Raw genomic sequence first — 16,231 nt, forward strand, 5'->3', positions numbered from 1 at the left:
TATGTTTGGTGTATTCTGGGTCACGAAAGTTGTTGAATAAAAACGTTGATTCAAAGAACTAGACCATGCAATTTTACATGTACACATATTTTCTTGTACTAAGGTGGAACGCGAACTTACACACCAGCATCAACCAGTTTATACTTTAGGGAGGAAAAAAAGAAAAAAAAAGAAAAACAAAAGAAAATAACTGTGTTTAATGCAACAGTACACGCATGCCTATTACATTTTCATTGTGCTGTTTCTTCTCTATGTTTGGTTCAAAGGATAGAGGAAGAATAAGGAATTTATTCCTCTTATTCTTCCAAATGGTGTCAAATAACGCCAAGAATTACTATTCTCCTCTTAACGGATTATTCCGAAATAATCCGTTAAGAGGGGAGAATAGTAGTTCCACCTATTGGGTGGAACAAGCTATTCTCTACTTTATTCCTCTACTAATTAAATTATAAATAATTATAAATTATAATTAATTAATGCATTTAAATTTTTTAATAATTGACTAATTAATTATTTAAGTTATTAAATTAATAAATATTTAAATAATAATCTATTTATAATTTATTATTATTTATCTAATTAAATAGTTAGCCATATATTCAATTATTTACTAATATTTATATTATTTAAATAATTAGTATTTTAATTTATATAATTAATATATTAACTAAAAAAATAAATGATTAAATAATTAATTCTATTAACATGTTGACTTATTTTTTATAGTTATTTTCTAATTAATGTCATCTTTGTCATCTCATATCGTAATTTTAATTAATTTATAATGTAATTTTGATTAATTTATTTATTAACTTATTAAAATATTATTTACTAATACTTAGGTGCTTAATATTTAGATAAATTAGTTTTATTTTCAATCATAATTACTCTTATCCCTACTATTCCAACCCAATCAACCAAACGTAATTTTTCTTATTCCTCTAAAAATCTCGATTCTCGTCCAAACACAAAATTGAACTAATTCCTACTCATCACAAAAGTTACACCTATCCCATGAATAAACAAAAATTGGTTGTTCTCGAACCAAACGGTATCTTAGGGAATTGGTATAGAGGAACTGGCATAACAGAGCTAGTTTTGCTATCAATGGCACAAAAGTCATAATTTCTGTTAAAATATAGTGCAATCTGCCGTGGCAATATGCAATAGTGGAAGTGTGGAACCAATACTTTTAACATCGATTTCTTTCCCTTCTTGATAGGGTAATGCTGTTTAATCAAAAAGTGAACAGTTAGGGAGGCTGTCCGCTCCATTAGGGCCCTTGGATTTGTGGTTTTTGGTCTGGAATGTTGTAGATTGGAGAGCCGAAAATATATATATTCGGGTCTTCAATTTCGGAGCGAACATCATTACTCTACAATGAAACAGCATGTTAAATTCTAGCAACATATATTGTATCTGCTCCAGTAGTAATACTGAACTAGTTCTTCGATCATCGATTTCCTTTCGTTCTTTGTAGGATAATGCTGTTCAGTCGGAAATGGGAGAGCCGAAAAGGCTTTCCAATTCCGGGCCCTTGTATTGCGGGTTTCAGCCTCGGCAATCCAAGAGTCCCCCATAAATTGGAGAGTCCAATGTATTTAGCTCTCCAATTTCGGGGCGTACAGCGGTACCCTGCAAAAGAAACAGCATGAAGGAGCTGATTGAAGTCGGTATTTAATGTCTCTTGCATCAAAGAAAACTTGTTTCTTATTATGCCTTTCTATTATCTTAAGGCAGTATAAACTGGATTGATATTAATATTCACTAGTTAAGGACTCGCGCGATGTTGCGGACGTAATGCGACGGGAAGACAATATTATTTGTCTTAAAAATTAAAGAATAAAATTAAAATAAATTTCTTTCTAAAAATATTTAAACCTAATAAGTAAAATAAATAAATCAGTTTAAAATAAAACAAAAGCTTATTACAGTATTAAAAAAAGATGAATAATAATTTTCTATTATCATCAAGGTAGAATTTATAAATAAAAAAATATCGCGATGAGTCAGTTACAATATATTTTTTGTGATCCCACCGGAGGACGCAGAAGTATATTCCTATATGCTTTTATCCCAACTCTATGTTATCTAATAGTGTTAAATATGCCTCAATACCAGCCTTATATTAGATAGTTTTATCTTGTTAAAATTAAAATTTATGCGATAAAATTTTATACTTGGTGTAGATAAAAAGAAAAAAATGTTGAGAGAAAAAAATAAAAAAAGAAAAGGTGTAGGGTGTGTGAGAGAGTGAGAGAGAGGGTGAAAAAAATAGTGGGACCCATCGAAGCGCCCCGACAAACGCGGAGAGGCTTCGATTGCGTTGCCCTTTCATTATATAATATAATATAATATATAGATATAGATATAAACATACCTTGTGTTGCTAAACATTTTTTTCCACATTAAATATATCTTGTTCAAAATAGTAAGACATTTTTTTATCGTTTTAAACAAAGGCATCGAAATATAAACATAGAGCAAGTATAGATTTTAATTAAGCGAGTAATGGAAAATAAAATGCATGTAACATAAAGAGATGAAAAGGTTGTAATTAATTAGTTACATTATTAAACTGTTTTAAAAATTTATCGATGAAGTCAGCAAAAATTTAAGAAAGATTAAATTAAGGAAACTCTGCACAAAATTTTGATAACTGATCATTAGTTTATTTTAATTAAGTGAGTCAGGCAAGAAGAAACCAAAAGAATATAATTAATTCGTTACACATTTATTTATTTTTTATTTAAGTTTATCGTTCTAGTACTGAAAGAAACATACTTGTTTAGCCAAAAATATTAATTTATGTATTTTTATACCATCAAGAAGTACACTTTATGAGAGTATACATCAACATAGTTTTACCTTACCTTACGAAAGTAGAAGACATGGACCCCAAATTATTCTAGAAAAAATACATGGATATAACTGTCTTGATCTATATCATTTTGGATCCTCCCCACAAAATTAGGAGATAAAGCCAAGAAAAATTACTCCTCCTTATTAAAGTAAAATTAAAGTAAATGGGCCCCAATAACTCTACTAGAAGTTATAATAAGTTATAAGTGTATATATATATAGTAAGTTGGAGAAGATTTTATATCATGGTTGATGTTGAAGGATAAGCAGGTAGAGACAAAGTTAAAGGTTCATGCATCCTATGTTTGATGTTAAACAGCATTGCTATATATAGACAAACTTGGGGAGGATGCATGCATCGGAATTATAAGAAAGAAAAGAAAAGGAAAACAAATATTCTATATACTATAGGAAATCTTATATGAGAAAAGTTTATCTTGTGGAAAATTATAGTTCAGTCCTCAATTGTTTGTTTTGTGACATTTTATGTTTAGATAGATTTGAATTTTCAAACCAGTAGCACATTAATAAATTAAGTAAACTAAAAATTCCATTGTTAGTGGTTAAGTAAATTATTTTTCTGGGACAATTTAATAATTTCTGAGCTTTCATGATTTCTAGGTCCGTTATGTTGAATTATTGGAATGAATTCTAACAACCCATGGATAAATATAAATATTTTCCAAATATGAAAGTAATATGGTAGTATTACAATTAGCCATAAAATTAGCTAATCCAATTTAGTTATATAAATATTGGGCACAAAATTAAGGTACTTAATTCACACCATGGCAAATTTTCTTAGACTTGGAAGATGAAATGTAGTAAATATATGTTGCTAAATTACACTGCAGGGCCTTAAATTAGAAATTTCAATACAATTCGTTGATCAAATTTTAATTTACCATATTTCCTAGGTTGGTTTTGTAAACTATTATAGCATGGCAGATAACTACTTAAGGCATATAATTGCAGACAGTTGTGTAATTATTAATATTTGATGAAAAAATATAAAAGTGATGCAAATCGCTTGTATGTTTTATGATAGAACTTCTCTATCTCTTTTTTAAAATTCTTCTTTACCAAATTCTTTTCCATAATTTCTATTCTCCACTACATCCCACAAATCTTGGGATTCTAAAAAACATCGAATGATAATTTTCCATCGTTTAAAGTTCGTTCCATCGAACTTTGGTAAATTAGGTTGAATAAACCAATCTAAATCCATAACAAAAACTTGATAACCTAAAAAATAAGTTTCAGATTTGCACCTTTTTATTTGGATGACGTCCCTAGTTCATCGAAATCTCGCCGAATTTTCTGTACTTCGGCTTGCTTGCCTAGTCCTCCTGGCTATCTCGTCAAGTCTTCTTGGATCTCTTCACAGGCTCTCCTCGCTCTCTTTTCGTCAAGCATCACAACCACCTGCTGTTGTGTATTGTGCGGAGGCCAACTTCTTCAAAGCAATTCTTTCGCTTTGATTTCACCTGAACGTCACCTTCAATCTGCTACGAATCGCTTAACTTTGACGTAGCTATCCGGTATATTGGATCTATATTCTTTTCGAATATGCTGTCATCTGGTTTATAAGTTGCATGACACTTTCCGGCTCTGATACTAATTGTTGGAAGCGTGATTTTCTCCGAAACCACTTATCGGAACCGGTATTTGTGCTAATATCGATTATATAATCCAAGATTTAAAATAGAACAAAATAATATGAAGAAGAGATATTGGATGAGAAAGAAGATAACTAAAATAATAAGCAATTAATTACATTCTGGACAACACCCTCAGCCATGTCTATTATGGCTTATTCATCTAATTAACCCATGCCTAACTATATATAGCCATCAAATCATAACAGATGATAAATCTAACTTTAACTTTGGATAACTACAAATCTTAACCATAATCAAATAAAAGATTTAAACTTATCTATAACTATATTTTAATTAAGTTTGGATTATTATTTTCAACACATCTGCATAGGGCCAGCCAGTCAACCCAGAGAGCCATATGTTCTATCCCAACAAAGAATAGGCGAAACGAGCAACATTGCCAAACACTCCCAACAGCAGATTACAAATGAGTCCGGAGTACATCCAACTCATAACTTCAATTTCTTTTATAAGGGGTACTACATAAAATTTTTGTCAAGAAAAAAAAACACGCTCAACCAAGGACTATTAGTAATATAACCTTTTGAGTTCGGAGTGTTAAATCGGTGCTCTGGATTCAAAGAGCCCTTCTAAGATAGAACAGTAACCCCACCTACTGAAAAGAGGATTTAAAAATTATGATACTTTCCCTAAGGACCTCCTGGTCGAAGGCGATGTTGTGGACTTAATGGCAACATGCAGAACATGGTGACAAATGGTCGGCCTAATAGCTGCTCTTAAACTCAGAAGATAGGAAAGATAAGACCTACAGAGCAAAACCGTGCTCCATCAAATTTCGGCTTTCCCCATTCACACCCTTCTATAAAGGACTTGAATGAACACGGCAGGAGCCAGTGATAGCTGCGTTCCTGTGACGTGCATTGTAAGATTGTATCATAACATTGAATTAGGTAACAACACTTACGGCCAGCCTTAGTACTGTAACCTAAAGGCAGAGGGCCACACGCAGAGAAAATCAAAGGGCCGAGGGCGGCAGAATTAGTACTGCAACCTTGTGGCCGAGGGCTCTGCACACAGCAGCAGAAGCAGCACTATGAAGCCACAATGGCAGCATAAATGTGATCACCCTCCATACATACAGCAACTCATAAAAGCAGCTGCATTTGGAAAAACACATTCATAGAGCATTACCAGATTAGGCCTAATATGGTCAAGGCTCCCAAGCAGAGCAGCCCCGTATCCAGCAAAATTGGATGATAACTAGCAGGTCAAAGTACACTAGGCACCACAGAAGATTATCAATCCCTATCCTGTTATGACATTGCCATTGCAAAAATTCCTAAGGATGAGACAACTACACCCAAATGAAACTGCTCAAATATAATGGATCACATATTATGAACTACGAAATCACACGCAAACAAGCTTCACTTATGAGGTTTACGCCCTAAAGAGGGAGTAAAACACGAGCACAAAAAACAAAACATCAGCAATACACAAGTATACCATCTAACATCTCGTTAACGTCATCTTAGCTGCAGTACACAAATATACACGAACACCATCCAGACAACCAAGCCATATATCAAAGCATACTTTCTCATACATCCTATATATTGACATAACACTAGAAACGCCAAACCAACGCCGCACGTTCTACTACCACTATCGATCCAGAGATAGGAAGTAAAACCGCATGAAACCAAACAAAATGGCTCAACAAACCTATAAAAGGCAACCGAGACAAGAAGAACAGAGGGTGAGAGAGAGTTACCACAACCTCTCCAATTTTCCCTCTGTGACAGCAGCTGCCTCTGAAAATACCTGTAGTGCTTTTTTATGCAAACCTAAAGTTCAAGCATATTTACTTATATACTTCTTTCAGGAGCCAAATCTCAACCTCACAAAGCTTACATCACTAGAAAATACTTGAAAAGCCGCAAGAACAAACTAGAAACAGCCAGCTAATGCATGAAGCTTTTTGTTTAGAAGCACTTTCTGTGGACGATTGCAGGGCCAGATTCATCGTACTCAGCCTTTGAGATCCACATCTGTCATACAAAGGTACCGTCGTTAGAAAAAGGTGGTTAAGGGACACCAAAGAGATGAAAGATACTGTTGTACAAAGAAAATGATTTATGCAAAAGAGCAAAAATTTGGTTAAGGGACACCAAAGAGAGGAATTTACTCCCCATCTTAGTACTCTATGAATGCACCAAAAAGTTCACTCAAAAAGCTATTGAAATCAAATCAGTTAGTCCAGAATACACACAAAAACTATAACTAAAACCTTGAATTTCATAGAACGGTACTTTTCTTATCATAGATGGTAATTTCATCTAAGAGGGATTTCTCGTACTCACATAACTCGAAGTGCAGAAAAGAAAGTTCGATATTTGACGACGGGGTGGAAGGTATGTAAGATTGAGCATTTACCTGTTGGAACGTGCTGAGAGAAGCAAGAATAGAACCACCAATCCAGACACTGTATTTCCTCTCGGGAGGTGCGACCACCTTAATCTTCATGCTGCTGGGCGCAAGTGCCGTGATCTCCTTGCTCATCCGATCAGCAATACCAGGGAACATGGTCGATCCTCCACTAAGCACAATATTCCCATACAGATCCTTCCTGATATCGACATCGCACTTCATGATAGAATTGTACGTGGTCTCATGAATTCCTGCTGCTTCCATACCAATTAAAGAAGGCTGGAAAAGCACTTCGGGGCACCTGAACCTCTCAGATCCTACAACCAGGGGGAGAGCCAAATTTTTTGTTATTAGTGGTGGCCATTGATTTCAGAGATAAGCATTAGTAATCAAATCTGATAAATTGAGAAAATCTTCAAGTAGTATGCGTATCATATTTGTCCATTTCATGTGCTTGTAAAGAACCTAAGAGACTTCTGAGGACAAAGGATTTTCAAATCTGATAAGAACTAGAGAAACTGTGTTGAAAGCGGGGGACATATCAACATCAATATTTTGAATAACAAGGAACTGCGTAATAAATTTTGGGTAAAATGCAGATTACTTCCAAGATATATCACAAGACACTTCAACAACCTCGTGCAATCAAAACATCCGAACAATTCACTTTGGTTTATTAGAAAATCCGGTGCTTTAGTCCTTATACAGTGGATAAAACGTTAAGAGATTTATAAATCTAGGGCATTACTGGATGGTTTTGATTATCGAAGGGGGTGAAGCGCAAACTACAATATATTGAGCAGATGATGGCATTTTACCCTTTTTTTTTTAAATGTATCAAGGTCAATGTTGCATGATCCTACAGTAAATTTCTGGATTCAAGATCAGAGTTGCTGGATCCTTTAATAAATTTCTGGTTTCTAGGAGAGCTCCATTCATACCTATAGTGATGACCTGGCCATCAGGTAATTCATAAGTTTTTTCAACTGAAGAACTGCTCTTAGCAGTCTCCAACTCCTGCTCAAAATCTAAGGCAACGTAGGCTAGCTTCTCCTTCATGTCTCTGACAATTTCCCGCTCAGCAGTGGTGGTGAAGGAGTAGCCTCTCTCAGTGAGGATCTTCATCAAGAAGTCGGTGAGGTCACGTCCGGCAAGGTCGAGCCGAAGAATAGCGTGGGGGAGGGCATATCCCTCGTATATCGGGACGGTGTGGGTCACACCATCACCAGAATCAAGCACGATACCTGTACAAAATTGATTTAGAGTTATTACCAATTCACAAGTTTTGATTAAGAACTTAGGGCTAATGCACATCTGTTATAGCAATCAATTCTAACAGAAAATTAGACAAGCATAAATTCCCGAAGCTTTTCTATAGTCAAGAACTAAAATTTTATACCCCAAAAGCAGAAGGTCCAATTTGGAGCTTCTATATTCGCTGCAGAGAAGCTATTGAGGGAAGCTGTTTTCAGTGAGTCTCCTAAGAGCACTACTCAAGCCAGCCTTCCCGCTCAGAGTTTCAATGTTCACAACTTAACCCATGAAGTTCATCCCATATAGCAATCAAGTCTTTCCGTCAATCTATCATCCAAAAGACCATCACACTAATAACGTGGTTGGATTTCAATGCTAAAACAGCATAAAAAACTCAGATTTTTTTTTATGGAAACTAGCAAAAGGGCGTAATTGGGATACAAGATAAGCTTCAGGAATTACATTGCTGAAATAGAATACAGACAGAAGTTTAATCAGGTACAGACTTCAAGGACTATTTGAAAGGCAACAATTTCGAGAGAGCATTCATTTACTAAAGCACACTTTGTAGTGAGTATGTAAACTTTACAAACATAAATTTCACAAACCCATCATTATTTTCTGTTTCCAAAGTCCCCTCGAGTATTATTATAATTTAATGGTTTCCATCAAAAGTCACAGAATATACCATCAAGTGAGAAAATATTTCTAAATAGTTAGGAATACTGCTAACTACTGATAGATAGGAACTGACTCGAATATAAAGCTCTTCGTTTTTGCCAATTTGTAGTTGAACAAGAAAATTATATTTGCTCAGCAATTCAATACATACCAGTAGTACGGCCACTGGCATAGAGGGAAAGGACGGCCTGGATAGCAACGTACATTGCAGGCACATTGAACGTCTCAAACATGATCTGGGTCATCTTCTCCCTATTCGCCTTTGGGTTGAGAGGAGCTTCAGTCAGCAGTATAGGATGTTCCTCAGGAGCAACACGGAGCTCATTGTAGAAGGTATGGTGCCAGATCTTCTCCATGTCATCCCAGTTGGTGACAATACCGTGCTCAATTGGATACTTCAAGGTGAGAATACCTCTCTTGGATTGAGCTTCATCACCCACATAGGCATCCTTCTGGCCCATACCAACCATAACACCAGTATGCCGGGGCCGGCCAACAATGCTGGGAAACACTGCCCTAGGTGCATCATCACCAGCAAATCCAGCCTGCGAGAATGAATGGAGAGTAATTCAGGATGCAAAATGTAGAAATACAGAACAATCCTTTTTCCCCCTTGTTTTTTTTTATTTGAAGAAAAACTGAGGCTGTCTGGATGATATGTCAACCTTCACCATTCCAGTTCCATTGTCACAGACGAGTGGCTGAATATCCTCAGCATCAGCCATTTTTTATGTTTCTGTCATATGAATAGAAAGACAAACGAGAAGAAAGACAAACATATTATAATCAAGTAAACCAACTTTACTGCTATGTTGAGAAAATGCATTTCAAACATATTCATCATACCCAGCAGGAAAGGATGAGAATCACATCAGTATCTGATAATCAAATTTATTTATTCCGACTAATAGCAGGGTATCTCTCTATATGATTTCCAGATTCATTATTATCCTCGATTTTCAGCCACAGAAATCAATTGCCAACCATACCTTCCCTCTCAAAATAAATGAAATAATACTAGATAATTTTGCATGATGTGAGACACGAACTTTTTTCAAGGAATACTGAATGCTTGACAATCTATCTTTAACAAAATTACAGTTATTGGCCTATTTCAAGTAGCAAGAAAGACACTAACAACAGTTAAACTTTCAGTAAGAACTAGAAGTGAACAGATGTGTTAAGATGCAAGAAATTTTTACGAGGCCTACTGCATAGCTAAATGAACTTAATAGCTTAAGTGACAAAATCATATAATATTTGCACACGAACTAACAAAATTCAGAAGGGAAAAAAAAAACATGATATCATAAACTGATCAATCTTCTAGAGGTGCTTCATACTAAGAAATTCACAAATGCAGGTAGTTTGAGCAAGTAAAGAAAGGGAATTAAAAAGATCCAAATGGGACCAACTAACAAAATAGCAAGAGAACACAGCATGTAAAGGACAAGACTAGCAAATAGCAATCCTTGAAGACCTTCAAAGCAAATCCAGAAAGACCATCATTAATATCCCAGATATAATTGCCGTACATGTTTCGGGCAAATAATTGTAAATTCCCTTCTACAGCTCACAAGCATAGTAATAATTATTTGAGATCAAAGAAAGATCACAGATGATAATCGAGCTCGGAAAGTTCTCACCTGAACTAATATAAATCAAATCTCAGACAACTTTATCCAATAAAACTCTACCCCACAGAATAATCTACAAATCAAAACTAGAAGATCAAAGATGACAATCAAACTCATTAGATTTTGAGCCAAACAATATGCATCAAATTTTATAACAACTTTAGCTACAAAAACCCCAAACAACACGCACCAATCTACTAATTAAACCTGAATATCACAGATCACAATTAAACTCAGCAGATTTTGAGCTGAAATATAGATCAATTTTTTTCAGAACTTAACAGATTGATTGATCAAAAGTGGAAGATCATAAATGATGACCACACACCGAAGATTTTTTATCCAAAATAAATAAATCAAATTCTATAGCAACTTCATCTTACTTTCAAATAAATATATACTGACATCATCTTCTAAAACCCTAACCTCCTGCACCGATCTACTCATCAAAACTTGAAGATCATGGATGATGATCAAACTAAGAAGATTTTGAGCAAACCTTAATTCAATAACAACTTTTAAAATGCTATAACCCTAGCCTCACACACCGATCTACTAGTAAAAACTAAAAGATCACAAATAATCAAATTCTATGACAACTTTACGGACTAAAACCCTAAACTTCGCGCACCGATCTTTAATTATCAAACTCAGAATATTTTGATCCAAACAATATAAATCAAATTCTATAACAAGCTTTACCTCCTAAAACCCTAAACCCCACGCGCCGATCAACCAATCAAAACTAAAAGATCACACAAAATGATCAAACTAGCAAGATTTTGACCCAAACTATGCAAGTCAAATTCTTCAACAACTTTATCTACTAAAACCCTAACCTCGCGCACCGATCTATTAATCAACTAATAAAAACTTCAAAATCTATGCATCTACTCAGAATTAAGACCATTTTTTAGCAAAAATCAACACATCGGATGATTCAGAGATCGGCTAAAGAAAGTGCTTCGCCGATACCGCTGTAGAGAAGACGAGATCAGAGATGAATCGCCTCCGCTTCCTCCGCTCGTCGAAGCCAAGAGAAAGAACGAGAAGAGGAGAGAGAGAGAGAGAGAGAGAGAGAGAGAGAGAGCGTGTAAAGGGCAATGGTGTCGTGCTCTTAAATAGTAGGCGTACTAAATTCCAACTCTAGGCATACTTTTCGTAGGTCAAAATGTAGTGAGACTCCTCAACTACATCATATTTTGAAATCCGTACCTCAACTTCATTTTTTTGTTAACAAAGAATTAGTTTGGTATTGAGATGAATCTAACGCTATTAGGTAGAATGGAGTTGAAAAAAAATATAAAGGAATATACTTCTACGTTCTTCGATGAGACTGTAGAAAATATATCGTAACCGACTAACCGCAATATGCTGAACGCAGTATCACGTAGGAAACAAACATGGTATTTTCTCATCGTCTTTTCTCAACGCATATAATGCAACCTTCCCGTAATCCCAAACAAAGCCAAAATAATACGTTAATTAAACCGTCTTAAATTTGTCTCAATCGATCACTCGAAATTATTCAAATTTTGAAATATAAATTTTATTTTTTTCATTATTAACAAAAAAAATAAAAAGAAACTAAAATTACTGTTGTAAAATATAATATTTATAAATAAGTCATAAAAATTAAAAATTTATATGACCTTTTTAAAGAATTTTTAGAGGTTTACATAACTAAATATAATCAGAGCAAAGCTAAATATAATACTTAATAACTAGGGTGGATTTGATAACTTTTTTTTTGACATTGAATGAACTTTCTTTTTTTAGTACAATGCATCCAAACTGAATTATTATTATTTTTCAACAGACAAATTTGTTACTATTAAATAGAATTATCAATTTAAAAAAATTAAATTAAGTAAAAAAAATAAAAATTAGTCAATTAAACATTGCGAAGTTAAGGATTCAATTCTGCAAATAGCATTTTCTACTGCTTCCTACGTATAAATCCACGCCGAGACGAGTCATCTAGCAATTAGGCACGTGGCATGAAACAGTTGGGCCCGCGTCACACGTGTCATGTTTCTGTGGTTCGTGAAGGGTGTTTCGTGTTCTAGAACGAGTATGTACGTAAACTTACCGTGAGAAGGAATCGTCTCGTATCACGAGGGAGGGAAAGAAAAAAAAAAAAAAACAAAAAAGTTGAAGTGGGGGCCAGCAGAGTGACCTGGGTGGGTCCTCCTACGTGGAATCTGGACCGTAGGATGGGATTTGGACGGTGGGTCAAACGGCGGGCGAAACTTTCGGCGGTTGCGGGGGGCCGGGGGGCGGTGTTGCCACGTCATCAGGTGGCGTGACGCGGACGTGCGGGAGTCCGCATAGGGGTAGAGAAGGGGCGCGGCCGCACGCCAACCAACAACAGCTGGCGACCATTAGAGCGAGCACGAGCTTAGGAGACAATTTGGGAGTAATTGTGATATTTTTGAAGGGATCATCTGAAAAATGCTATCTTTGCAAGTTACAACCAACTCATCTAATGGGTGGGAGTGAATCACTAGTCACATTACATGACTACTAAAATCATCTCATCCATTAAATGAGTGGTATATAACTCATTTTTCAATATTAGAGAAACATATGTAGAATTTGGTTATTTTGTAGTATTAATAGTATCAAGCGTTTTCTGTTATTGGGTTTCGGCCTTTGGATAAAAAAATACGCAATTTGAATGATAATGATTTTCTAGGATTGAGTGGGTGGTTAGTTGAATAGTATGATATGACGGGTGAAAATTGTCAAAAGAATAGATTTGACGACGAAAAACCCGATAGCACCAAGTCATTGGTACTAGCGATAGTATAGCAGTCGAACTCAACATATGTATATTAGGGTTAATTTCGTACAGGTCTCTATAAATATAGTGAATTGTAAATATATTCTTACAAAATTTAATTTCCATATATTGTCCCTGCAAAAGCCCTGATGTTTTCAAATATATCCCTGCCGTTAGGATTCCTTAGAAAAAATTAATTAATTATAGGTAAAATACTTAACCCTAGTTAGTTAATGAGATGAATTGACCTTTTTACCCTTCTTTAATTAATAGTTGGAACTTTTGGATGGACATATTTATGATGCCAAAAGGGTCATTTCGCTTACAGCATTTTAATGAAAACAAACCAAAATAACATATTTTAACACATTAGGAAGTTTAGAGTGATAACATATAAAAGTTGAAATTTATAGGGATGTATTTGTAATTCACTATATTTGTAGAGACCTGTATAAAATTAACCTTATATATTATTATAGAGAAATATTTTGCCAGGATTAAAGGCTTACTTGTTATTTTTCTATTAAAACTTAGTTTAGTATTAAGGTTTATCTAGCAACGCTATTGAATAAAATAGAGTTGGGGTAAAAACATACAGTGATATGATTCTGCGTTCTCCGATGGGACTGCAAAAAATATATCGTAACCGACTTATCGCGATATGCGGAATGCAATATTACATACGGAAAACAAATATAATATTTTTTATCGTACTTTCTCACCGCACGTAACGTAATCTCCCCGCAATTTCAAACGAAGTCTAATTCTCTTGGTTACTATAACTATTGTTAATGAAATGACAGAGCTTCGCTGCAGAAATTTTTTTTTGATAGTAGATTATTACATTATAATTATGAGATATCTTAATGTATACATTTTAATAAATTTTTATATTTAATTATTTTTCAGCATTATTTCTTTAGCTTATTTTTTAATTCAATCATATAATAAAATTATTATGTATACTAAATATATATATAATTATTTAAAAATCAATTTGAATCAGCCCGCTCGACTAGACCGAATGTGGCCCAGTCTATTTAGCGGTTTTAATATTAGACGTAACCCACCTCACAAATATATACTATAAATTAATATTAATATACTCTTCATTCTAAAATAAAAGTATTAAAATATTAGAAATCTTAATTGGATGGATAAATTTTCTTCGTCGTGACATTTGAGAGTTTTTTTTTCTTTATTAGAGTAGGCCAATTTGCATAAAAAATCCACTTATTTTGGACTTTTGCAAAATTGGGCCATCTTTTTCGTTTTTTCAGATTCGGTCCACTTTTTCAGCAAACTGACCAAAATACCCTTTTTACTTTTTCTCTTTCCTCTTTCTCTCTCCTCTTCGTTTCTCTCGTTCTTTTTTTTTCTCGCCGGCAGAGCGGAGGCGGAAACGGTCCGTCTCGCCTCTCACCCTCATTCTCTAGCCCTCGNGCTCTCTAAATGTTAAAAAATTGAAGTTAAGGGGGTCTATTTCAAAATGACCTATAGGTGAAGGGTTTCCACTTATTTTATCCACCAATAATTAGTGTTAGAAATTAGAAGGGTATTCATGAAATTACTCCTCTATTATTTGTTATCAAAGTAACAACCCAACCAACTTTTTAAGGGGTAAATTAGTCATTTTATAACTTTACCCTAACGTCAGTTAGAATAAAAGGTAATTGTGATAATTTTCTACATTTGGAGGGGTATATATGATATTTTTAATTTTATAGGGGTATTTGCGATATTTACATGTTTAAGAGGGCTAGTGATGAAATTGACCCTATTATTAATGTGTTAGTATGCACATATGAAATGATAAAGATTTAAGATTTAGAATTTTACTATATGATGATGATAATTAGGATTTAAATTTTAAATATTTACAATATAATGATGATATTTGATATTTAAAATTTGAGAATTACATTTTAATATTTAAAATTTAACACTTAGAATTTAAAAATTAAAATTCAAAATAAAAAATTGAAATTTAAAAATTTAAATTTTGTATTCTAAAAATTTAAATTCTGTAATTTGAATATTAAGATGTATAATTTTTTATTTTAAAATTTTAAACTTTGGAGTGTTAAAATTTTAAAATAAGAATTTTAAATTTTAAATTTTCAGAATTTAAATTATTCAATTTTGAATTTTAATTTTTAAATTTTGTATTCTAAAAATTTAATTTTGTAATTTGAATATTAAGATGTATAATTTTTTATTTTAAAATTTTAAACTTTTGAGTGTTCAAATTTTAAAATAAAAATTTTAAATTTTCAAATTTCAAATTTTAAATTTAATATTGAATTTTAAGGCTACAATTTAAAATTTTGAACTTCAAAATTTAAAATTGAGTCCTAAAATTTTAAAATTTAAAATTTAAAATTTAAAAGTATAAGTTTTTAGAGACCATATATTATACTGTACAAATAATAAAATAATTAAACTCTTAGAAAATATTTTGCAAAAAAAATATAGGAAAAAAATCTAAAAAACACCAAAAAAAAAAAAATTGCTGATTAAATTCATTAGAAAATATTTTGCAAAATTTCATCATCATTATATTATAAATTCTAAATCTTAAATCTGTATCATTCCACATATGTATGCCCACACATCAATAATATATTAGAAACTGTAAAGTGGGGGATCGAAAAGTTTTTTTTAAGAAAACTTGATTGTAGTGCCTCTAATAAAGAAAAAAAAAAATGAAATGTCGCAATTACCTACGTAACTGTGAGATCCCATATAGTTCTATATATCTGATATAATAGGGCTAAACTATCAACCCGACTTAAAATATTTTGGGTGGTGGCTAGATCCAAGAGGTTGAGAAAGTTATGTGTGTTAGAACGAGATAGTCCTAGAATGGATGACCTCTTAGGAAGTTGGTGCGTCATAGTTGGTATCAGAGCCAATTACCAGCCGCGGAAAGAGTGTGAGATGAGTCTCAGCTGGGTCAG

The 16,231-nt window shown here is 33.5% G+C and overlaps 1 protein-coding gene across 1 annotated transcript; it reads right to left on the reverse strand.

Annotated features, from left to right (window-relative positions):
- On the reverse strand, nt 5,976–11,591 carry LOC109710197 (actin-2-like). Its single transcript, XM_020232678.1, has 6 exons — nt 11,462–11,591; nt 9,515–9,585; nt 9,001–9,394; nt 7,856–8,158; nt 6,921–7,231; nt 5,976–6,535 (listed from the first exon to the last, which is right to left on the reverse strand). The coding sequence occupies exons 2-6, from the start codon at nt 9,572–9,574 to the stop codon at nt 6,470–6,472; spliced, it is 1,134 nt and encodes a 377-aa protein (XP_020088267.1). The 5' UTR covers nt 9,575–9,585; nt 11,462–11,591; the 3' UTR covers nt 5,976–6,469.

The sequence above is a fragment of the Ananas comosus genome, linkage group 5, assembly GCF_001540865.1.
Source record: "Ananas comosus cultivar F153 linkage group 5, ASM154086v1, whole genome shotgun sequence".
NCBI classification, from domain to species: Eukaryota; Viridiplantae; Streptophyta; class Magnoliopsida; order Poales; family Bromeliaceae; genus Ananas; species Ananas comosus.